The 24,867-nt window shown below is 41.0% G+C and overlaps 2 protein-coding genes across 9 annotated transcripts in view; both read left to right on the forward strand.

Annotated features, from left to right (window-relative positions):
- Nucleotides 1–387: 387 nt before the first annotated feature.
- Nucleotides 388–11,762, forward strand: PEX19 (peroxisomal biogenesis factor 19). 2 transcript variants are annotated; one of them, XM_023538264.1, is made up of 8 exons: nucleotides 388–523; nucleotides 1,944–2,053; nucleotides 2,460–2,625; nucleotides 3,079–3,164; nucleotides 3,381–3,542; nucleotides 4,162–4,338; nucleotides 4,567–4,611; nucleotides 8,821–11,762. In XM_023538264.1, the coding sequence occupies exons 1-8, from the start codon at nucleotides 454–456 to the stop codon at nucleotides 8,830–8,832; spliced, it is 828 nt and encodes a 275-aa protein (XP_023394032.1). In that variant the 5' UTR covers nucleotides 388–453; the 3' UTR covers nucleotides 8,833–11,762. The 2 variants fall into 2 exon arrangements, with proteins under 2 accessions (XP_023394032.1, XP_011371372.1); XM_011373070.2 differs by lacking the exon at nucleotides 8,821–11,762 and adding an exon at nucleotides 4,777–7,145.
- A 7,119-nt stretch (nucleotides 11,763–18,881) lies between these two features.
- Nucleotides 18,882–24,867, forward strand: part of DCAF8 (DDB1 and CUL4 associated factor 8) — a 36,167-nt gene continuing 30,181 nt past the window's right edge. For 2 of the 7 annotated variants that reach the window (XM_023538305.1, XM_011373072.2), the window contains exons 1-2: nucleotides 18,882–19,029; nucleotides 20,098–20,170. The gene's annotated coding sequence lies outside the window, so the exon portion shown is untranslated. The other 5 variants (XM_023538304.1, XM_011373071.2, XM_023538303.1 and 2 more) reach the window with 4 other exon arrangements.

Raw genomic sequence — 24,867 nt, forward strand, 5'->3', positions numbered from 1 at the left:
GCCCCGACCCTAGTTGCCAAGAATACAGCAGTGAAGACACAGGACTAAAATCCTTGCCATCAAGGTGCTGAAATTCTAGGGTGGAGGAGTGAGGGCGGGGAAGGGGAGGCAATAAGTAATATAAGTAAGTAAACTATATAGTATGTCAGAAAGTGTTGTGTTGAGAAAAATAATGGAAAAGCTACTTCTCTGGATAATATGGGAAGTTGAATGAAAGCAGGCCAGGCTAGTAAGAAACCTAGCAAAAGATAACAGTAAGTTCCCTTCTGTGGGTTCCATAATTCCTGGCGAAAGTGAAAAAAAGAAAAAAAACAAACCCCCAAACCAAAGCTTCCTGTCCCTTTAAAAATGGCGGTTCCGCACTGGCCGAAATTACCATTGGTCTCAGAGGCGGAAAAGGCGGGGCGTGGCGCCGCGGAGTCCCGCCTCCTACGGCGAGTCGAAGGTAGCAAGATGGCCGCCGCGGAGGAGGACTGTCGGGTCGTGGCCGAAGCGGACCAGGAATTGGAAGAGCTTCTAGAAAGTAAGAGCTTGTAATGGAAAGGCCCGAGGAGGGCGAGTATGAGGACCCATTCATGGAGTCAAGTGAATCTGAGATATTTGGGGCAGGACGGGGAGGCTGCCCAAAGATTGGACGGGGGCGGAGTTTCTGACTGCGAGTCCGAAGATCTCTGAGTCTCCCTCTCCTACCTCTGCTGCGGGAGCTGGGAAGTTCACGTTGGGCCTCTGAGAACCCAGACCGTTGATCTCTCTGCGAGAGGGGAAGCAGTAACCCAGAGTTCTGCGTTTCACGATCTGGCTCTAATCTGGCCCCCAGCTTAGTTCAGATTAAGTTCTTGAAGAACTAACTTCATTCGGTTCTCGGTGGGCAGCGAACCGGACACTCACAGATTGTTTACATTAACTCTTAGCAAGCCTGCAGTGCGTCCTTCTATGCAGTGTCCTATCTTTCTTAACGCAAAAGACACTAATTTCCTTCTCTTAGTCCTTTCATCTTTCTCTCACCAGGCCTCTTTCCAGTTCTTTCATCAGGTCAGAGCTGAAACTGACTCTCTTTCTTTTATTTTTAAAAAGCGAGGATGAGAGGTCTTAGGGGAACACAGTTCACCCTCCCAAAAGAGGATGGATGTTCTTTTCTTCCTTAGCCCTGCCCTTCACTCATCTTGTCCTCTTGCCCAGAGTGGGGCCAGTGCCTCCCCCTAGGCCTGGCAAGCAGAATGAGGATAGGCTTTTCAGGCAGAGGTGAATATTTTTTGTCTCTTGCCAGGTCACAAAGATGTGGGCAGGTGTAAGGATAAACAGACACAATGAAGAGTGCCAAGTGATTCTGTGTGAATTGGCACATAGTTATTTACAGAGTTGGGGCCAGAGGGAGCTAGTTCAAGGAGCTTTGCCAGGGAAAGTTATGTTGGAGGATAAGAGATGAGAATTTGATGCCCTTCCATGGAGTACAGTATGGAGTCCCTCAGTTTGTACTAGTACCAGGGTACATGGGAGGCTAGATGAGACATCTTGTCGCTTATGCCCTTTTGTCAAAGATTATTCCTTTTAGGGTTCCAGAGGGAGTTCAGGGGGTTAAGGACATCTGTGTTCTCTGATCCTGTTGGATATTTGTGTGGCATTCCTAAAGAATCATGAGTGTGGCAGGGAAGGCACTGTAGATGAAGATGTCTCTGTAGAACTTCTTTTAACTCCTTCCAGCTCTGAGAAAGACACCTGTTCCACCTTAAGGCATTTCTTCCCCTTTGATCTTAATAAATTAGGTAATGAGGAGGGAATTGGGAGGCTTACTGAGCAGTGGGCCAAGAAAGGGAGACTCAAAAGAAAAATCTAGGAAAGCTGGCAGTTTGGAAGATTGTTCTCTCAATGCTTTGCTCAGAAACCCCTCAGCCTTCCATCATCGTCCATCTCCAACACACATACCATGTCTCTTATCTCTAAAGGTGCTCTTGATGATTTCGAAAAGGCCAAACCCTCCCCAGCACCCCCTCCTACCACCACGGCCCCTGATGCTTCGGGACCCCAGAAGAGATCACCAGGAGATACTGCCAAAGTATAAATTCCACCTGCTTAAGGGAGGGGGTGGGGATAGCATGCAGCTCTGAGCAGAGCTGCAGCAGGCCCCTGTGGGCCAGAGGGAGTGGGGGGCGGGTGCCTTGACCTCACATTGCTGAGTGCTCTTGCAGGCTTCAGTCCTTGTGAAACAAGGACTTAAGGTGGAAGTGAGAGATCTTAAAGAAGTTCCTTGAGAAAAGAGAAGGTCGAAATGGTTTGGGAATACCACTCCATACCCTTCCCTTTCTTGCTACCCTCATTAAGGGAGGGAGTTAGAATGTCCAATGGAGGCGAGTAGGAGAGAGGCACTACATTTCCTATAGCCTCTGCCTGTGGCTTTTGTCAGAGGCCAGGTGTAGTGCAGTGCCAAATGAGAGATTCATTTGGCTACTTCTCCCTTGCAGGATGCCCTCTTCGCCTCCCAAGAGAAGTTTTTCCAGGAACTATTTGACAGCGAGCTGGCTTCCCAAGCCACTGCAGAGTTTGAGAAGGCAATGAAGGAGTTGGCTGAGGAAGAGCCCCACCTGGTGGAACAGTTCCAAAAGCTCTCAGAGGCTGCTGGGAGAGTGGGTGAGGGGGGCGTGCCCAGACAACTGGAAATATCTAAACAAACCTCTTAAGTCATTGTTGCTTGAATACACCAAAATTCATCAAATTGATACAAATACATCAAATTGATAGCAACCATGAAACCACTGCCATGGGGTGGGGCAAGGAGATGGGAGGAAGGATGGGAACCCTTTTTAATGAAAGGGGTGAGATAAGTAGAAAGTAATGGGAAGGATTATTGAAACCTTTTAAAGGTTACAGTGTTATTTTGGATGTCCTCATGGAGAACAAACTGATATACAAGTTCATGTAGATTTGTGAAAATGACTATAAAGATAACCATAGAGCATTCAAAGATTTGGAGTGCTAGTGACTCACTAGTAAATGCTCCATATCTAAGCTCATAACCAGGCCAGTCTAGATAAGTAAACAGTTAAACTCCTAAATGACTTTGGCTCTTTTGATCTCTACTAGGCAGTGATGCGACTTCCCAACAAGAATTTACTTCTTGCCTAAAGGAGACACTAAGTGGACTAGCTAAAAATGCCACTGATCTGCAGGTGAGGGGGAGGAAGACGTAGGGGTCTACAAGGGGCCCACTCCCAGACACTTCACCAATAGAGTCTCAAAGATGGACTCTTTTGGGTATCATCTCAAGTTTGTCCCTGACACACTGTTTTGCTACAGACAAGTTTAAATGTTCTTTCCCACCTGAAAGGGTAGTAAGCATCCCAATGAGACGTTATACTTGCTCACCTCTCTCTTGTCCTTTCTAGAACTCAGGTATGTCAGAGGAGGAACTCACCAAGGCCATGGAAGGGCTCGGCTTAGATGAAGGGGATGGGGAAGGGAACATCCTCCCCATCATGCAGAGTATCATGCAGAACCTACTGTCCAAAGATGTGCTGTACCCATCACTGAAGGAGATCACAGAAAAGGTTTGTGAACTTCTATTTTTGCTTTTCCTCCTTGCTCTCCATTGTATCAATTCCTGTGGGCTACTTCGTCTGCTTAGAGCCTGCAGAGATAGAGAAATTTGAGTACACAAGTCCATTTGTTTTTTTTTTTTTTCTCTTTTGTTTATTTATTTGGAGTGGAGAGAATTGGAGAGGAATTATGTCTTTAAGAGAATAAAGCTACCACTCTGAGGATATATAAGGTAGAAGAGGAAATCCTTTAGCTCTAGTGTTCTGTAAACTGATTTGAAATTCTTTCATTGTCTGATCAACTCCTTGCATTTCTAAAGGTTGTAGATCCAAAACAAAGAAAAAACAAGGAAAGAAAAATGACAGAGACCATATGTGGCCCTTAAAGCCTAAAATATTTACTATCCGGCCCTTCACAGAAAAAGTTTGCTATCCTCTCATGGTCATGAATGCTCGCAAAGCCAGAGGATCTAGTTGGAGTCAGCGCTACTTCTCACTCTGAATTAGCTAATTTACCTTTTCCTTCTGCTCTGTCCTTCTTCCCTTCATACTTTATTTTTCTTCATATTTTATTGTCCCGTCTTACTCATCATTCACTTAATTCTTCTCCTCCCATTTTCTCTTTCCTTAGTATCCAGAATGGTTGCAGAGTCACCAGGAATCTCTACCTCCAGAGCAGTTTGAAAAATACCAGGAGCAGCACAGTGTGATGGGAAAGATATGTGAGCAGTTTGAGGCAGAGACCTCTGCAGATAGTGAGGCCACTCGGAAAATTCGTTTTGAGACGGTGCTGGATCTTATGCAGCAGGTAAGGCTTTCCTCTGCCTGCCTGCTGGTGCTGTCGCTTGGGTGTTTGGTGGAGGAAGCATCTAGAAAGGAGGCCATACTGCCAAACCCAGGAGGAGGAGGGAGCATAAGAGAGGCCACATAATACAGTCCTCGGGAGAAAGCAGAAAGATCATGGCTCAGATTCTTTGCGGCTGCTATATTCTCTTCTGGGATTTTCTCTGTCTCATTTCCTCTCCTTATTTTCCAGCTACAGGATTTGGGCCATCCTCCAAAAGAGTTGGCTGGGGAGATGGTGAGTATATCTTCTCCTAGATTTTAATCTGAGCCCAAGTTTCCAGAATTTTTTAACCTTTAGTGGTTCTACCTCAGGTGATAATTGTGGCTACTAGGGATGGACCTTCACATACTGTGACCTGAAATATGAGCGGTTGTCTGAGTCCCTTCATCTCTCCTCCAGCCTCCTGGCCTCAACTTTGACCTGGATGCCCTCAATCTGTCGGGCCCACCAAGTGCCAATGGCGAACAGTGTCTGATCATGTGAAACAACATGTTTTTTTCCTCGCTTCCCAGTCATGGGGAACATCTGGAGTCAGCAGAACTACTGGGAGCTGAGGCAGGAGTGTCATCTGCAGGAGTGGTCTGCTCATTGCCCTCTGTCATCCCACCCGAGATTGTGCCATACCGGCTGAGGCTTTTTCTCTGTCTTTTTAGGAATTAGACCTATTGGGCAGGCCATTTTTGTGAGCTCTTTCAATTGTGATTTCTGCTGCTAGCAAAGGTCCCATGACCTATGAGGTGAAGGAAGGCATCCCTTTTGGGGCATGAATCTTCCTTCTTCCAAAGTAATGTTATATTTGGCCACATTGATGTTCACCTTTGTACCCAGAGTCTTTGTGCTTTGTCTCTGCTTTCCCTCTCGGACCTGGGGAAAAGGGACAGAATCCTGTGACTCTATTTCTATGGTTTTCTTGGACAGAGTCTTAGGAAATGAATGGGGAGAAACAGCTTAGACTGGAGTTATAGGTTTGTCACCATGCCATCTTGCCTTCAGACAGACCTTTCAGAATTCCCTGAAGGGAAAGGAAGTGAAGGATTTTGCATTTAATCACAGTAAGGTTGAAAGAGACACCCTGGTATTCCTTCCTCTCTGGGTGCTGAGTCCTCTACTCCCTGTTCCAGCCTGAGAATTCAAGTTGCTGCCTTGATTCTTTCTACAATGCTGTGTGATCTGAGTGAACCCAGCCCTTGACCTTCCTTTGCCCTTTGCCTCTCCTCTTATCTCCTCTCTTTTAAAAAATACCTGTTTATTCCAACTCTTCTCTGAGCCCAAACTGACAAAGCAGGGCCCATCCTGTTTCCCATTCATCTAGTCCATCCACCACTCTCACTGGCCCCGTCTCCCTGGCAAACACATATAATTATAGTATCAGGTCTAGGAAATGAATGACTGTTCTTCCCTAGACATTCTGGCTTACTTGAGCCATCTCTTTCCTTTGAATCCTGTCCCTTGATTCAGAGAGGTAGTTTGGGAAAAGGGTTGGGGTGCAGCCTAGGTCCTTTTTCTTAACTAATAAATATTCTGAGTGAGGAGTGTGGCCTGTTTTTCATCCAGGTCTTTTTCTGATCTTCCTCAGCTTCTGTAAGCTGCAACTTGAGTAATGTTAGACTAGTTCGGCATAACTGCAGTGCTGGATTCCACCACCATCCCCTTTCTCCAGCTTGATCTGCACCTCATTCGGCAAAGGAGAATGGCCTTTCCTCATTTCCTCTGAGTATTTCAGTCTGGGAAGCCCTTTAATTTGTATTGATTTTTAACATTTCACGTTATTAATAATATATTATTAACATGTTTTCTAAATTATTTTTCTTTGAGCTGACCTTGCCCTCCTCTACAGGAGCCAGTGGATCTATGGACCTAGGCCGCCTTATGTTGGTATACTCTGGTCAGACCAGCTGGCTGTCCAGTTCAGCACACAGAAAATAACTACCAGAGCAAATTCACATTCATCATTTGAGTCACTTTGAGCTCCTGACATGTCACTTTCCCCTGGGATAAGACTTTTCACCCCTTAAGATCTCACATGTTCTATGGTATTGGCAAGGAAGGAATCATTCTTGAGCCCTCAGGCTTTTTGGGAAAGTCAAGCTGCTGCTCCTAATCAGAGTGTGGAAGAGCCCAGGTCTAAATCTAAGACTCCTTTATTCTCCATGAGATGGGAGACATACTGACAGATTTGTGATGATTGTTGTGGGCCTAAATGGCCCAAATTCTCTCCTTACAGCTCCAGCCAAAAGCTGAGTGAGGATAGAGAGAGAGGTGGGAGGGAAGCACAAAAGGACTCTGCCTCTTAAACTGTGTGCCTACTGTCTTGCCAGTTTTCATTTACAATTTCTCACTTTTTGCTGGTAGGGGCTTAATCCAGGAATCTGAATAGATGCCCCCATCCACTTTAGTTTTGTTCTCAAGCCATTTGTTTTCATTTTTATTTTGATTGAACATGAACAAATTGACCTCAGGGACTCTCTGTTCTAAAAGCATTATTTGAATTATTCTAGGACTTGTGGTAGAATGGAGCACTCCTCATACTGTCTGTGGTAAAGGACCAGGTTTTTTGTTTTATAGATATCCAATTCTTCATACACCAATGTGTGTTCCTATTTCCCATGATAAGTGTGCAGTTCACACTATATGCTCCCCACAACGCAAGTTTGTTAACACCCAAACTGACCAGACCCCATTTATCAGGATAAGTCCACTGATCAGGCACTTGAATATCAGCAATGTCAAAATGCTAAAAAGTTTCTAAACTCTCAATTTCTAACTCATGTTGCAGACTGGTAAAATGTTCACAGACCAGTGTATATCTTTTAATCACCTTTGAGTAGCACTACTCGGGGGCCCTCCTCAATCTCTGTTAGCTCCATCAGCCAAACATGTTTCTGTTTGTAGGTCTCTCCCTCCTAGGTGAAGGTTGCTTGTAAGTGAACTTTTTCTTCAGCAAGAATATGTCATTGTAAGGACATTATTTTTTTTTCTAGTTTGCATTTTCTGCGACTTAAAAATAACCATTACAAAGGTTATGTTTAAGCTATATTTGAAGTGTTCATGCTACTCTCAAACTTAAAGGAGGTACCTCAGTTCCAAAATTCTGTATGTTAAAAGGAAATTTGTGGTTTGGATTTAAGAATTTAGAGTCAAATTTCTACAGAAGTTGTGATAATAGGGGCATTTTCCTGTGACTGGAACATCCTAGCAAGGCCCCCATGAGGTGTTTATAACATACTTTGGAGATGGTTTTGGGGAGCTTGGGAAACGTGATGGCCCACAGTAAATGAAGTTGAGAATACAGACTGTACAAGAAATGATCAAAAAGTTTAGAGGAAGTGAGCATGTGAGAATTAATGTATATTATTATGGAAAAGCCACCAGCTGACTATATCCCTCAGGAAGGCCTGGGAAAAACTTAAAGGAAAGGCACTAAAAAAGGGATCACCAGCATCTTTGAGAAGTTTAGAAGTATCTGTCTCTGGGTGGAAGCTGATGGAAGGGGATGTTGTTTAACATCTGGTTTTCCTAGTAGCAGTGGGGATGACAGCTCTGGCATAGCAGAGGCCAAATGGCAACACTTAACTCTCAGAAGCAGGGTGGGTGGATTTCCATAAGGGCAGCATGGTACAAGCGGAGATGGCTAATGGAACATGGGTGGTCTTAGGGACTAGACGGGCAGCCAAGGAGGGTATTGATTTCAATATAATTAAAAGATCAAGAATGGTTGACCAGAACATTGAGGTCAGTAACTTCAATGAAAAAATAGAGTTCTCTGCCCAGTTTTTAGGCCTGAGAGAGTTCTCAGACTCAGCCTAGCAATTGAAAGAGCTGTTTACTTAGTTAACCATACGCTAGAGAAAGGACACCCAGATTTTTTGAGTTGGAAAACAGATAAGGGGTCTGAATTGACACTAACCACCAAGGACTCAAAGCACCATCAAAGCACTTCCCCTCCCCCAAACCCCGCACTCCACCCTTATTACAGTAGGGAAGTAACAGGATCAGGTAATAAGTGAAGTGCTTACCCAAATCTGTCTCGCAATTGGTCCAGAAAACCACTTTATGGTCATTTTTTCAGTTTCTAAATGTATAATCAGAATAGATATATTCGACGTAGTTTGAGAGAAAGGCCAAGTAGAAGCCCCTGAAACTGCATTCTCACCTCTACCAGAATAGTAAATAAAAAAATTTTACATTCTGGGGAAATGATAGATTAGTTCCACCCTTAAAACTTAAAAGGATGCAAGGTATTGGTCTCTATATCATTTACTTTCACATGTGTGGCCCTTGCAAAAACTGGATGGCCTATGGTGGATTACAGTGGACTTCTGCAAAATTAAGCAAGTAGTACAACTTCAGTCCTGTATTGGATGTGTTTTCTTTACTGGAGAGAGTAACATAGCTTCTGGTATGGGTATGTGGTATTAATATGTACTATCTGGTCCTTTACAGAAAGTTTGCTGACATTCCTGATAATAGTGAATACAGTAAGTCTTCATTTATTGATGTCAATAGGTTTTGTGACTTTAAGGGAAATGACATATAATGAAACCAATTTACCATAGGCTAATTGGTACAAACAAGAGTTTGATTCCTTTGGCATCTCATCAGTGTTATAACGAAATGTTATTTGAGGACCTGCTGTACTCTGGATTCCTTGGTAAGACACATACACTACAGAAGGTGGGAGACAAACCTTGCAAAGATGCAGGGCCCTGTCACATTGGTTAAGTTTACCAGTCCAGCAATCTGGAGCATTCTGCAACATCCTCTCCAAAGTAGAGGATAAGTTATTGCATCTTGTGTTTTTTACCCCAAGAAAGAAGTTCAATGCCTTGGTAGGCCTCTTTCAGTTTTGTAGGCAGCATATTCTGTACAGGGGAATGCAAGAAAGCTCTCTGCAGCAGGTCCAGGCTATGATACAAGTTGCCCTCCTGCTTGGGCCATATGACCTGGAAAATTCTGTGGTATTAGAGGTATCTGTGGAATGAAAAGATGCTGTGTGAATTCTCTGACAATCCACAGTACAGACTTCTAGGTGTCTGGAATAAGGTGATGTTATCTGCAGTAGAGAAAGTTTTACCATTTGAAAAGCATCTCCTGGCATATTGTTAGGTTCTAATAGAGACTTGGTGCATGACCACAAAATATCAAGTGACTGACCAGTTACTCATATAACAAGCTGGTTCTTGTCAGACCTACCAAACTGTAAGATTGGGTAGATACAACAGCCATCCATGTTACAATAGTAATTGTACATTTGGAAAGAAGCCCAAGCAAACTTGGTGGGCACAAGTAAGTTAATTGAACAAGAGGCCCCAGACCTCCCTATTACCTACATCTGTTGCACTGATACCTTTCTCTTAGTTCATACCTATAGCAACATAAGAATTCCTTCAACCATTTGACAGAGAAGGAAAAAATTCAGGTCTGGTTTGTGGGTAGGTTGGCTTGATATGTTAGAGCAAGCCAAATATGGACTACTGCTTCTCAACAGCCCCATCCAGAGTAATCCTGAAAGACAAAGGAGAAATTCAATGAGTAGGTCTTTAGACAATGTACCTGGTCATCCACTTTGTCTGGAGAGAGGAGTGGCCTGAGGCAAGGAAATACATATGAAGCACAGTCAGTGGGCTAGTTGGTCAGGGGCCCAGAGGAACAAGACAGGAAAATGGGGAAAACAAGTTCTGGCATGGAGCATTTGGGTGATCTTTGAGAGTGGGAGCTATTAAAGTATTCACCAGAAAAGTGCTAAATAATAACCAATATAAACAAGATGATTTCAGGACCACCTAACCTGTCCCAGTTCTTGTACAGTTTGCCCATAAGTCGAATCACCCCAGTAGCAGATATGGAAGCTCTTTACTGGCCTATTAGCAAAGACGCCTCTCTCACTTAAGGCTGACTTTGCTAGCGCTACCAACCTGTCAGCAACAAAGCAATGCTGATCCCTTAGTTCCCCTGCTCAAGAACAACCAGCCACTTGGTGACAAGTTGATTATATTGAACATTTTCCATTCTGAAAAAGGCAACAATTTATTCTGATCAGGACTGATATATGTTTTGCTTTGCCTATCAAACCTAAATGCCTCAGCTAGTACTACCATCCAAGGACTCAAGAGATGTTTGATCTACTGGCATGGAGGTCCTATATAATAATGCCTTGAAACAATGGACCCACTTAATGACAAAGCAGATGCAGCAGTGGGCACATGACAGTATGATCCGCTGTTCCTACCAAATACAATTCCATCCCAAAGATACTTGGCAGAGTAATGGAATGGCCTTTTGAAGGTGCATTTGTGGTGCCAGCAAGGATGGTGTGCTGTCCTTTGCAATAGAGTATAAACCTACATGACCATAGTAGGGTGCTTTATCCCTAGTAGAATTCATGGGCTCTGGAACCAAGGGGTGGAAATAGGAGTGACCCTATTCAACATCATCCCATTTGTGCTTCCCATTCCTGCAACTTTAAATTCTGTGGGTCTGGAGGTCCTGGTTCCCAAAGAGGGGATGTTTCTACCAGGCACAACATAAGAATCTCAATAACCTCAAAGATATTGTTGTCATCTGGTCACTTTAGGCTCCTAATGCCAGCAACTATCAAGCAAAGAAAGAAGTTACCAGATCATCTGGGATAAGTGACAATTCATTTTGAGGAGTTAGGGCTGCTGCTACATTATGAACGCAGAAAGTAAAGTGATGCACATGTGACCCTAGGATATTTCTTGGTCTTCCTATACTCAGTTTTAACTGTAAATGAGTAAGTAAACTATTATGACCTAATAAGGACAACATGTCCAGGGGCTCAGAACCTCTTCTTGTAAGTTTCTCCAGAAATTGTGACTAACCAGAACACTGAAACAACTGCCTGGATAGAGTAAACTTAATATACAAAGCAAATGTGTCTGACCGATGGTAGAGGTGGACTGTAGTAGACATTGCTGGTACCCTGTCTAGATCCCTTTGCCAGGAAGTTTCAGTGTTAGCTGCTAATAGCTTGCATCTGCATCCTCTTGAGAATTACCCTCTGTGTCAAGAGGAGCCATTTCTGGAAACTTCTGGAAGGTTATGCCCTCCCAGAGACAGCACCACAGCCAATGGTATAATGTCAATTCCTACAAAGCAGTCAGCTGAGAGTCTGATAGAGATTGTATTATCAGTGATGATATGTAATAAGTTACCAGCAAATGATACTAGCATACAAAATTCCTTTCCCCTTTACTCAAGGTGGGACAGATGTGCCATTTATGTGCCAAAAGTTCCCAGTGGGGGCTAAACTAATCAGCTTAACCCATATCTTTGTCTAACTTTTCCCCCTGTCCTATCTTTTTCTCTCACTACATTACAGGTTTTACTTGAGAGCACTCCATCAATAAACCACTTGAACAGAATCCCTTTCTCAGACTCTGCTTCAAGGGAATCCAACCTAAGACAGGAGAACAGTGGTGTCAACTAAGAGATAAGAATAGGAGCAGTCAGAGTTTGACAGAAAATAGAGCAAACGTGAGTTCAGTTTGGTAATGTTGATGTGCTATTCATTGAAATAGAAGGGAACATTCTCAACTTGATAAAGTGCATCTACAAAAAAGCTACAGCTAACATCATACTTAATAGTGAAAGACTGGATGCTTTCCCCTTAAGACCAAGAACTCGATATCAGCTCTCACCACTTCTAGTCAATATTTTGCTGGAGGTTCTAATTGCTAGTGCAATTAGGAAAGAAAAAGAAATGCATTAAGATTGGAAAGGAAGAAATAAAACTATTTGCAGATGGCATGATCTTGTATATAGGAAATCCTAAGGAATCCCCTAAAAAACTATAAGAACTAATGTATTCAGGTTGCAGGACATTAAGATCAATATACAAAAATCAGTTGTATTTCTATATATTGAACAATCCAAAAATGAAAATAAGAAAATTCCATTCATAATAGCACCAAAAAGAATACTTAGGTTAAAAAAAAAAAAGAATACATAGAAATAAATTTAACAAAAAATGTGTAAAATTATACTGTGAAAACTACAAAACTTTGTTGAATGAAGGAAGACCTAAATAAATGGAAAAACAGCTCATGTTCATGGAGAAGCCCTAACATCATTAAAATGGCAATACTCCCCAAACAATCTACAGATTCAATGCAATTACAGATTCAATACAATCCTAGCTGACTTTTTCTGTGGAAAATTTACTAGCCCATTCTAAAATTCATATGGAATCACAGTGGACTCAGAATAAGAAAATGATCCTGAAAAAGAATAAAGAAGATTCACACTTCCCAATTTCAAAACTTATTACAAAGTAATGGTAATCAAAACAGTATGTTATTGGCACAAGAATAGACACAGATACCAATGGAATAGAATAGAGCCCAGAAATAAACCCATACATCTGTGGTCAACTGCTTTTTTAAAAAATTATTATTTTTTTTTAATTTTTTTTTTATGGTGACATTGGTTAACGAAATCCAGTAAGTTTCAGCTGTACATTTTAACAGTAAGGCAAATATATATTTACAATGTGTGTTCACCTCCCATAGTTAGATTTCTTTCTGTCACCACATATTTGATCCCCTTTTACCCCATCTACCTCCCCTCTCCAATCTGGTAACCACTAGTCTATTGTCCAGGTCCATGAGTCTCTGTTTGTCCTGTTCATTTGTTGATTTTAGGTTTATATCCCATGTATAAGTGATATGTGGTTTTCAATTTTTTCTGTCTGATTTATTTCACTTAGCATGGTTATCTCGAGGTCCATCCATGTTGTCGCAAATGACAGTATTTCATCTCTTCTTTTGGCTGAGTAATATTCCATCGTATATATATATACCACAGCTTCTTTCACCAATCATCTGTCATAGGACACTTAAGTTGCTCCCATGTCCTGGCCACGGTGAATAATGCTGCTATGAACATCAGTGTGCAAATATCTTTTTGGATATGGGTTTTCAATTCTTTGGTGGGTAAATAGAGGGATTGCTGGATCATACAGTAGATCAATTCTTAGTTTTTTTGAGAAACCTCTATACTGTTTTCCATAGTGGCTGTACCAATTTGCAGTCTCACCAGCAGTGTATGAGGGTTCCTTTTTCTCTGCATCCTCTCCAACACTAGCTATTCTAACAGGTGTGACATGTTATCTCATTGTGGTTTTGATTTACATTTCCCTAATAGCAATGTTGAGTATCTCTTCATATGTTTCTTGGCCATTTGTATGTCTTCTTGGGAGAGGTGTCTGTTCAGGTCCTCTGCTTGTTTTTTAATTGGATTGTTTGGGTTTTTTTGTTGTTGTTGTTACTGAGTTGTATGAGTTCTTTGTGTATTTTGGATATTAGGCCCTTATCGAAGGTGGTGTTTGCAAATATATTTTCCCATTCGGATGTCTCTTTACCTTGTTGACGGTTTCTTTTGCTGTGCAAAAGCTTTTTAGTTTGATGTAGTCCCATTCATTTATTTTTGCTTTTACTTCTGCCTTTGAGGTCAAATTCATAAAATCCTCTTTAAGTCCAAGGTCCATGAGTTTAGTTTCTATGGGGTTTTTGTTTTTGTTTTGTTTTGTTTTTTTGCATTTTATGTTTCACATTTTATATTCAGATCTTTAATCCATTATGTGGTCAACTGATTTTCGACAAGGGTTCCAAAACCATCCTGTGGGGAAAGAATAGTCTTTTTAACAAATAGTTCTGAGACAACTGGATAGCCACATGCAAAAGAATGAATTCAAACCTTACTTTGCACCATGTACAAAAATTAACTCAAAATAGACCAAAGACCTAAAATTAATAAAACCATAAAGCTTTTAGAAGAAAACACAGGAGTAAAACCTTCATAACTTTGGATTTGGCTGAAGATTCTTAAATATGACACCAAAAGCATGAGCAAAAGGAAAAAAAAATAAATTAGACTCAACAAAATTTAAAAAGGACGCCATCAAAACAGTGAAAAGATAACCCATAGAATGGGAGAAAATTTTTGCAAGTCATATATCCGATAAGGGACTTGTATCTAGAATATATAAAGAACTCTTACAACTCAATAATAAAAGGACAAATAACCCAACTTAAAAATGGGCAAAGAATCTGACAGAAATTTCTCCAAAGAAGATAACAATGTTAAATAAACAGGAAAAGATGCTTTACATTGTTAGTCATCAGAGAAGTGCAAATCAAAACCACAATGACATAAACACTTCAGACCTACTGGGATATCTAGAATCAAAAAGTCAGATATCAAGTATTATCAAGGATGGTGAGAATTAGAACCTTTATACATTGCTGGTGTGTCTGTAGAATGTTATAACTTCTTTAGAAGAAAAACAGTCTGCTAGATCCTCAAATGATTAAATATAGAGTTAATCATATGACCGAACAGTTCCATTCCTGGGTATATATACCTAAGAGAAATGAAATGAAACATCCCCATAAAAATTGCACATGAATGTGCAATTTATAGCAGTATTTTTCATAATAGCCAAAAGGTAGAAACAATTCAAGTGTTCATCAATAGACAAATGGACAAACAAAATGTGGTACATCCATACAATAAATATTTGGTTATAAAAAGGAATGAAGTATGCATACATGCAACAATGTGTATGAACCTTGAAAACATTATGCTGAGTGAGAGAAGCCAGTCACAAAAGACCATATACCATATGGTTCCGTTCATACAGAAGCCCAGAATAGGGAAATCTGTAGAGATAAAGTAGACTCGTGGTTTCTTAGAGCTGGAAGGGATGAGAAGATGGGGGGCGGTGGTGATACCTAAAGGGTACTGGTTTTCTTTTTGAGGTGATGAAAATGGTTGAAAATTGACTGTGGTGATGGTTGCACATATCTGTGAGTGTACTAAAAGCCATTCAATTGTACATTTTAAATGAGAGAATTGTATGGTATGTGAATTTTATCTCAAGGCTGTTTTTTTAAAAGTGCCATTGTCAATCAGGTATGTGAGTCTAAAGCTTGAAGAAATCTGGGTTGGAAATAAAGACTTGGGAATCATCACTATGTTGATGGTAGTTTAATAATGAATAAATTCACTTTGAAAGAGCATGTAGAATGAAGAGAAAGAGAAGCTTGAAAAATAAATGGGCAGAGAAATATAAATAGAATTATGGAATATAGTGTCACAGAAATCAGTGAGATTGAATATCTAGAAGGGGTAATGATCACCACAACCTCAAATGTAATAGGAAAGCCCAAAATAAGAGAAGATTTGGTGATAACAACAATTAATTTGGCGGTGTCCATCAAAGCAGTGAGCATAGAAACCAGATCACAGAAGATCTTTATAGCTCTGCTAAAATCACTATTGTTAAGATGTTAAATAACTTCCATGTTTCCAAAGCAGTGGTCAATTTTCAGTCATTTTCAACATCAAACTCTCAAACAGGAATGACAGCTTATAGTGCCCTTCTGGAAACATTTAAAAAGTTTGTTTTATAAGACCCCTTGCTCTCTTGGTTTTTAAATTCTTCCTATTTCCTGGTTGCTCCTTTTAAATAAATTTTGCTGGATTTTCTTTCTCTCTGCCCTCTACTAGTCCAGTGCCTCAGAATTAGAGGCTCAGTCTATAGACAATTTCTCTTTCCTTCCACATTAACAAAGTGAGTGTTCCCCATCCCATGGCTATCTTAGTGACTCCCTAAACAATATCACCAATTGTCCCTTCTGTTAGATTCAGATTCATATTTCAATTGTTTACTCAGTAGCTCCATTTGGAAATCTAATAGGTATCTGCTGCTTAACATGTCTAAACTAGAATTGGATAATTCCCCCTCAAACCTGCTCCTGTCCTCCCACTCAGTAAATGGCATTGCTATTCATCCTGTTGAAGTAAAAAAATAACTGAGATATCTTGACTTTTTATCTTGCACCCAAAGTATATCCTGAATCCAACCACTTCCAACCACTTCCACTGCAACACTAGCCTTGTAGGTCTGCAATAGCTTCCTAACTGGCCTTTCAGCTTCTATTTTGCCTCTCTTCAGGCAGTCAAAGAATCAACCAAAGTAAATTTCTTCATTGATAAAAGATCATAGCACTCTTTCATGCAAAACTCTCCATGGCTTCCTAGCACTCTTAGGGGAAAACCCAAAGTCCTCTTTTTACTAAGTCCATAAGACATCTGGCTCCCATCTTGTTTCTCCAAATTAATTTCTTACCTGCTCTTTTGCCTTCCTTGCTATTCTTTGAATATGCCAAGCACACTCAAGGTTCAGGGTTTTTGTTGTTGTTGTTTTTACCTTCCTGTTTTCTCTGCCTGGAAGGTTATTTTCCCAGTATGTATGGCTCACTCACTTCAGATCTCTATTCAAATGTCACCTCAGCAGAGGGGCCTTCCTTGAATCCCTTATAAAAAAGAGCACACCCTGCTCTCTTTTCCTTTACAGTGCTCTCCATAACTTAATATTATCTGTGTGTCCCTCTCTTCCCCCTATACTCACAACTCCTACACTAATAAATAAGTTCCATGAATGCAGGAATCTTGATTTGTCTTATTTACTACTGCAGCTCCAGCACCTAGAACAGGACCTCATATGTAGTAGGAATTCAATAGTTGTTGATGGAATGAGTGAATGAGTAGGTAGAATGGTAGGGCATTAGATAGCTACTTTGTGCTTTGGCACTTTTCTAGATGTTGGGGTTAGAAGGATGAAAAACACAAAGAACCTGCCCTCATAGAGCTTATATTCTAGCAGTACAGTTAGATTTAAAAACATAATTATAGGTTAAATGTTACAGGTAAAAAATGTTATGGAAAAATGCAGAGTAAATAAATGCAGAGTAAACATGGCTGCCTTATGTTTAACTAACAGGACAAAAAAGGATGGTGGTGTAGGGTCCCATTTTAGTTGGAATAGTCAAGAGCTGCCTCTCAGAGGACGTAGCATTTAAGTAGAGAGCTGATTAAGCAGAGAACGCAAGTCTAGTAAAGATCTGTTAAGGGCTTTAAATTAGTGCAGCCACTATGGAAGAACAGTATGGAGCTTCTGCAAAAAATGAAAAATAGTTGTCATACGACCCAGCAATTCCACTTTTGGGTATTTATCTGAAGAAGACAAACTAATTTGAAAAGATATATGCATCCCTATGGTCATTTCAGCATTACTTACAATATGGAGGTAACCTAGGTGTCCATCAATAGATGAATGGGTAAAGATGATATGGTACATACAATGGGATATTACTCAGCAATAAAAAGAATAAAATCTTGTCATCTACGACAATATGGACGGACATAGAGGGTAGTATGCTAAGTGAAATAAGTCAAAGCGACAAATATTGTGTGATTTCACTTATATTTGGAATCTAAAAAAAAAAGTGAATAAACAAAAAACAGAAACAGACCCATAGATACAGAGAACAAGCTGATGGTTGCCAAAGTGGAGAGATGGGGGGAAAAGTTCTGTTTTGGAAAATAAATAAAACCAGTGTTCTTAACTAGTATACTATGATTAGATATGTAGAAACCCAAATGAACCTACAAATAAACTATTAGAATTAGTGAGCTTAGCAAGGTTGCCGGATACAAGGAGAGTACACCAAAATAATTAGCATTTCTAAATATCAGAAGAAAAGATGAACATTCCCCAAAGAGGGAACACGTGCAAAAGCCCCAGGCCGCAGCATGTTTTGGTTGGCGTGACAAGGGGAAGGCCAATAAAGCTTGAGCAGAACTGTGTAGCGTGAGAGTCGATAGGGGAGAAATAGGTGCCAGATCACGGAAGGCCCACCCTGAAAGCCATTTTCATTTTTATTGTGTCATGGGAAGCTCTTGGAAGTTTTGAGCAGGGAAATATGACCTTGCAGTTCAAAAGGGCACTCTGGCTGACTTATGCTGAACTAGCATGACAATAATGGAAATACACGAAACAGCTAGGTGTCTATTCCAACAGTCTAATACATGAGTTATAATAGGAGGGTAGCAGTAGAGGAGGTGAGAGACGGGGTCATATTCTTGCACCATGGCCTTCTGGTAAAAAAATCCCCCAGCTTGGCAGCTGGGAGTAACTCTGTCAGGGATCTTCTGCAGCTTCCTTAAGGTGTCGGAAGCAGAGTGTACATCACTGGGTCCATTCTTGGGAACCTTCAACACACCACCCCTCTTTAGAGAAAAAGTCTCGAGTAGTTTAGCTGCACTTCAAGCTTCTGACTCCCTTCTTTAAAAATGGGTAAATGGTGATTCTCAGGGGGAAGTCGGCCTCAAAGGTATAGAAACCACTTAAGAAAATCGTCTTCATGGGAAATACGGTTTTCAGAGAAAAATTGGCGAGAACTGCTGGTCCCAGTATTCAAAAACCGGGCAGAAAATGGAAGTCACCTGCCTGCCCGTTAGGAATGAATTTTATTATCACCACAACTCTGAGAGGGCCTTAACTCGCGTTTGTTCTTAATATCGCAAGGGATGCGAGCCTCCCGAAGGACTACAAAAACGACGTCGCCTCCTAGGTAATGCGCACGCGCCCCTCGCCTTGTTTTCCGTTGGCCTTAAGCCCCGCCCCTTACGCATCCTTCGAGGAGAGTTGGGAGCCGTGAACTCGCGCGACCACTCTTGCCTCCGTCTTCTCCAGCACATCGTCGCAAACGGGGCCGGAAAGCGTGGCAGCGCAGGCGCAAGCGCAGAGAGCGGAGGAGGTGGTGGTGGCGGCCGCTGGCCAATGTAAGATGGCGGCGGCGTTGGTGGCGGCAGTGGACAGGGCGGCTGGGCCTGGAACAGTCGGAGCAGCTGCTAGCAGAAGGATGACCCGAAACGGGAAGCGGGCTGCTGAGCCTCGCCGGCTCACATGCTTGTAACTGCCCCAGCCGGACACCCCCCCCCACCCTTTGACCTACCCGGTCCGTGTCTTGTTCCGGCTTGGCCTGCCCCTCTCTACCCTGGCCCATTCCCCCTCAGGATAGGTTTGACTTCTTTCCTAAGCTCCTAGGGCTCAGGTCTTCTTCCCTTGACTCAAGTCTCCGATGGGAGGACTGGCTGCCCTTTCCTCCGGTCAGCCCTGGGGTTGCCCCCAAGAGCCTGCCCCACAATCCACTGGGACGTCTTCCCTCGTTGGGTGACCCATTTGTGTGTGCTTTTTCTCCCTCTTAGATTGAGGGACGCGGCTCGCCCTACGTTTCCCCGTCACCTCGGGGCCACCGGGCAATGCGCCCCCTCCCCCATCCCGAGTTCTCGGGCCCAGCACCTTGTACGGAAGGCCGAGGTCCAAGAACCCCGGAGCCAGTTGTTGCAGGCTGTTCTTGTACCCTTTGTAATATAATTTTCTTAGTTTACCTTCCTTCACCCTGAGATCTTTCAGGACACCGTAGAACGGTCCTGTTTGGTCCCTGTTAGTTGGAAAGCATCTTGTGGCTTGAATTTCTGACTCACGATTGTTGCTGGAGTCTGTAAACAAACCGGCCCCAGCGCTATCACATTCTCTCCAGGATTCGCCCCCACCCCCACCCCCGACTCTGTGGCTTTTTGAGAGGTTTGGTTGTGGGTTAGGGTTGAAAAGATTCAGGTTTTCCTTTTAAATGACTTTTACGTGTTAATGGAGCTGGGAGATGACTTGCCTGGTTCATTTTATTTCTGTAACTTTGTAGGTTATGTACTCAATAGTAAGAATTAGATAAATTACTCTGGTTTTAAATAATTCTGAGGTCTAAAAATACTAAAATATAGGCATAAATATTTTTTTATTATGTTTAGTAGAGGAGACACCGTTGCCATTTAAACTTTAATTTTTCTCAGTCCTTCAGTGAATCTACAGGCTTATTTTCTCAGGAGCTCAGCTTGGCCCTACTTCAGTGATAAAGGAGGAAAGGTGAGTAGGAGTTGAGGGCATTTAAATTCCTGAGTTCAAGATAGAGCCCCTACCCTGGTGCTCAAGTGCTGACCACTAAAGTCACAAAATTCTTACCACAAGTTCCAAAAGAATTGGGATATTGTTTTTGGTTGTGTTCCAGCTCTGGTTAAATTACTTTTACGGGTTTAATTGGCTGTTGGCGTCTTGACTTTTTCTGTCCAGAACTATTGCTGTATATCTTCAAATGACTCAGGCCTAGAAGTGAATGTTTCCCTCATTTGCATTTTGTTTTGCATTTGTGTAGATCATGTTTCTCACATTGTTAAAAGCTGGGAATTAGTTTGCCTGAGTTCTGTTTAGCCTTTTGCCAAATCAGATTTCTTTGAAAGCTTTGCGTTGTCATTCCTTGCACTTTAGAGGGTAATATTTAGCTGCTTGTCAGTCAAAACTGGGGAGTGATGAGTGATGCTACCTTTCTTTAGTTGGTGTCTGAGTTCAGTCCACCAACTTTTCAGGACATAGTGGTAATTTTTGGGTAGAAAAAAGTGGCTGCTTTTTTGTAGCTGGTATGAAGAATTCTTGGTCAGCAGAGGAATCATCCTGTACATTCAGCAGCATGGACAAGTGCCAAAGAAGGAGTCAGAACACACTTGTAAATGTAATTTTTGTAAGACTTTTGGGTTTTGGTAGCAGAGAATAGTGCTATGGTGGAGGTTCGTGGGATGTGACAGAAGAGCTGAGTGGCTCTGGGAGGGAAGCCTGGCTGATTCTTAATATCTTCATGATTTGTAGTAGGAAAAGATTGAGTGTGACACTGGTGAGCTTTATTTCACACGACGTTCTGATTAGAAAATGCTCGTTATGAACTGGAATAAGGTTATTATTGGAGGTATGTATTTGTATCAGTAAGATATGAAGGGAAAAAGTACAGTCTTTAGAGCTAGACAGACCTGAGTTTAAATACTGTACTGAGATTTATTAGCCATGTGACCTTGGGCAAGTTACTTAAACTTCTGTCTTAATTTTCTCTAACGGTAGGATAAATACCACTTACCTCTTAAGGTCATTGTTAGTATTGTATGAGGGAACCTATATAAAGCTCAGATTATGCCTAGCATATAATAGACAAATTTTTTTCCTCTGTTTTTTTGTACATCATCGATATGGCTTTGACTAAGTTAGTTTACACTTATTTGCATTTTGCTTTTTGAATGTGTTTTCCTGGTTATTTTTTCAAATTTGCTTTTAATCGGTCAGCTTAGATGTTTGCTTTGTAGGTGCTCACCTGGGATTGGTTGTCTTCTGAGCATGCTTCAGTTCAGTTTATGACCACAGGACAGCAGGAATATTAGATGTTGGTGTATGTATATTAAAATACGTTTTTAAACTACACATTGATAAGTTTCTTTTGTTCATTTCTTCCTTCCTCTGGTCTCTCTATTAGTACACCTGATCAAAGTTGACACAAGTATTGTGCAGGCATATATCAGAGAGATTATGGGTTCTGTTCCAGAACACCGCAGTAAAGCCAAAATTGCCATAAAGCAAGTTGTAATCCTTTTGGTGGTAGAGAGTCTTGTCTTTAATTTGTAAAAAACACAACATCTGGGAAGCACAATAAATGAGGTATGCCTATAATTCCTTTTCTTCCTGCTTCAGTGTTGTTCACCACCTCTGGTCCAGCTACTACGTATGTTTTTTCCTTTTTTGCCATGCAGGGAATACATTTTTTTCTAAATGTTGGGCTCTGTAGTGATCTTCATCAATAGATTATCAAAGAACTAGACCATGAAAAGGTCTCCTTTCTCTATGAAGTGTCTCTGGGCTAGAGAGTTAGGAATGCAGAGTTTTTTATTTCATCTCCCAGCTAGACCATCTTAATAATATGACAGCACAGACGAAAAGTTTTTAATCTTATTGGCTTTTTTCCACATCTTTTTGGTGTAGGTAAGGGCACGTGAAAGTTAAAGTGTTGATTATATTGTGATGAAAGCAACTATATTCATTCAGGCCAGTGATCAACTTAGAGTTGATCAACTAGCATTACCACCATGCAGGGTCTAAGTTCTCTCTATTGAAAGGTAAAGCCTTGAGATGAAGAGTGGTGAGATGGGCCAAGACTGCATTTTTATTGTTTGTGTTTTTACGAGATCTGGAGATCTATGTTGGGCCAGAGTAGAAAAGAAAATATATTGAAAGAGGCGTAACTGTTCTTTATTACTTTGTATGTTGGTTAAGATTCCCCCTCCCCTGTCCCCGAGGAAGGGTTCACATAGTAGGCTCCAGGTGACATCTGTGTATACAATGAGTCAATATTCTTAGTCTGCAGACCACAACTTTAAGATTCTTATCTTTCCGAAGCTATTTCATATTTCAAGGTGTTGCATAAGAATTATCACATCTTATTAGGAAGTATTATGGCTGAATGGGAGGCTGGGTATACTTGTGACCTTAATTTCTAGCCTGACATGACATTTTATGTAGCACTCTATTAAATGTATAAGATTCAGTTCCATTGCTATGATCCTTAGTGTCGACAGGGATCAACCTAAGACAGAAGTTTGTCTTCAGAGAGAGCTAAAAGAAAGCAGCTTTTTTTGTCGCCAGTTTAAAACAATAGTGGCATTTCAAAAGCAAACAGACGCTATAAGAAGGCATTGTATAGAAATGCACCCTGTTGTGAGAGACAGAGCTCTTCAGAGTTTCATACTCTAGGTCCTGTATTCTGTCAATGAGTTCCAGGCTTTTAAAATCGTGAAGTGACTAGTTAAACATTGTTTTCAGTAAATAGATTTATTTCTGGATATTATCTACTGTAGAAAAGTTATTCTAAACATGTCTAGGAAATGTCCAGATTATAAAAGACAGAGTTAGTTATCCAAGCAGAGCTCTTTATTTAACATTGGTGTTAGAGCTAGTTTTTAAGATCGAATTAAGATTTTTTTTTTCTTAAGAAGATTATCAGTGAGCCAAGATAATCTGTTATTTATCCTTACCCATTTGGAACCTAGGCAACTGAAAGAATTGAATCAGCAACAGGCATAGAGGTAGTGACTATGCATATCTTAATTTCAGGGCCAAATGTCAGTGATTTTAGGTTAGCTATACAGTAAAATGAAAACTTCATCTTTCATTTTCGTGAATGTACCCAAGAAACTTCATCGCTGTTAAAATTGGTCAGAAAAAGGGGCTACCTGTCTCGTTTACTGATTCAGTTCTTTTGGAGTGAGAAGAAAGTCCTTGAAAGCTCTTTAAAAATTAGTGTGTGATGAATTTTATGAATTAGTTGCTTCTTTACAGCAGTCTTTTATCTCTACCTCTATAGGGCATAGTTTCTGGGCCAGAAGCCCAGTTTCTCAAGTACTACCTTAACCCCAGGAAAGTGTATGTGAGAGATAAACTAATGAACTGAGTCTGTTCTATGTTTGCAAATTGAGCATGGTGAGTGATTAATATGACAAAGATGGCATTTTATTAATGAAATATGTTATGTCTGATGGATTGGGTCATCTCAAAAAATTTTTGTCGTTGTATCTGAGAGGTTAGGTATTTGCTCTTATCCTCTGAAGATACTGTTTAAAGAGGTTTGGCCAAGTTCTAATATGAAGCATCCATGCTTGTCTCACATGTCATTTTGTTGTTGTTCTTGGTTTATCTTAGCTATCTGGAAAGCTACTATAGGATTTACTTCTAGTGGTAGCCAAGAGACTGTAGTTCTTTAGTGTACTTTAAGCACTGCCACAATGTCAGGTATGTCTTTAACTTAATTCTGCCCTTTAACCTAGGTAGGAGGGTACTTCTTGATGTTTTTAGCCTCTCTTTCTTTATTATTTCATTGTAAATTGTACCTTTGGAGTATCACCCTTTTATCTCTCTAGTGTCTTTTCCAGCGATTTGAGAAAAATTTAGGATGTGAGTGGCAAAAACTGGTAATGGGGACTGGGTTCTGAAATAAAGGTAAATCATTTCATAGTGGAAACACAGTGGAATTTCCTCAGAAATGGATTTTCTTAAGAATCATTTGAATTGAGATAAACGGGTTTAGCCATTATAAAAAATTCCTTAGCTTTACATCCGGAGACAGCATAAAGGGTTAGAGTTCATTCCTAACATACCGAAATACTGTTATTGGAATTAAAACCAATAAGCTATAAACACAGGGCATTTGGTACTATCAACAGAGAAAGGAAGTATTCATCCAAAGGAAGAACAAATTTCCTTGTTCATAGGATAGTTGTTGTAGGACTTCCTTATCTTTCTTATCATCATCTGTGGTCATTGTTTTGAAGTTCTCATCTTAGCTATCCTTTGAACCTTCTGGAGGAAGAAGACCTTAGTGGGAGGGTTATATCGTGGGTTTCTGGGTATATCGCTTTATCCTGGTTCTTAGAACATGAAAGTGCTCAAAAGATGATGTTGACAGAGCTCTCTGAATTCTTTAAAAGGCCAATGAGAGCAGGTAAGCAGATTTCATAGATTCGAGACTGTGTCCTAAGTTTTGTACCATGTTTGGCGGATCATTGCTGTGTGGCAAAGAAGCCCAGGCTTCTCTAGGAAATGCAATCTGGAACCAGAGATGAGAGGCTAGAAAAATAGTATAAATGCTACCATGTACAGACAGCCTCTTTGCAAACATCATCTTTAATCCTCAAAACCAATTTCTGCAGGGTAATGGCATCATCCCATTTTACAGAAAAGAAACACTCAAAAGTAGG

Source organism: Pteropus vampyrus, unplaced genomic scaffold, assembly GCF_000151845.1.
Source record: "Pteropus vampyrus isolate Shadow unplaced genomic scaffold, Pvam_2.0 Scaffold217, whole genome shotgun sequence".
Lineage (NCBI taxonomy): Eukaryota > Metazoa > Chordata > Mammalia > Chiroptera > Pteropodidae > Pteropus > Pteropus vampyrus.

What these genes read in the sequence shown, in the direction of transcription:
- PEX19 (XM_011373070.2), top strand. Translation starts at nt 454, where the DNA reads ATGGCCGCCGCGGAGGAGGACTGTCGGGTCGTGGCCGAAGCGGACCAG. An exon ending in AGAGGCTGCTGGGAGAGTGG is followed by an intron (nt 2,626 to 3,078) that starts GTGAGGGGGGCG and finishes GATCTCTACTAG; the next exon opens with GCAGTGATGCGACTTCCCAA. An exon ending in TGAAGGAGATCACAGAAAAG is followed by an intron (nt 3,543 to 4,161) that starts GTTTGTGAACTT and finishes CTCTTTCCTTAG; the next exon opens with TATCCAGAATGGTTGCAGAG.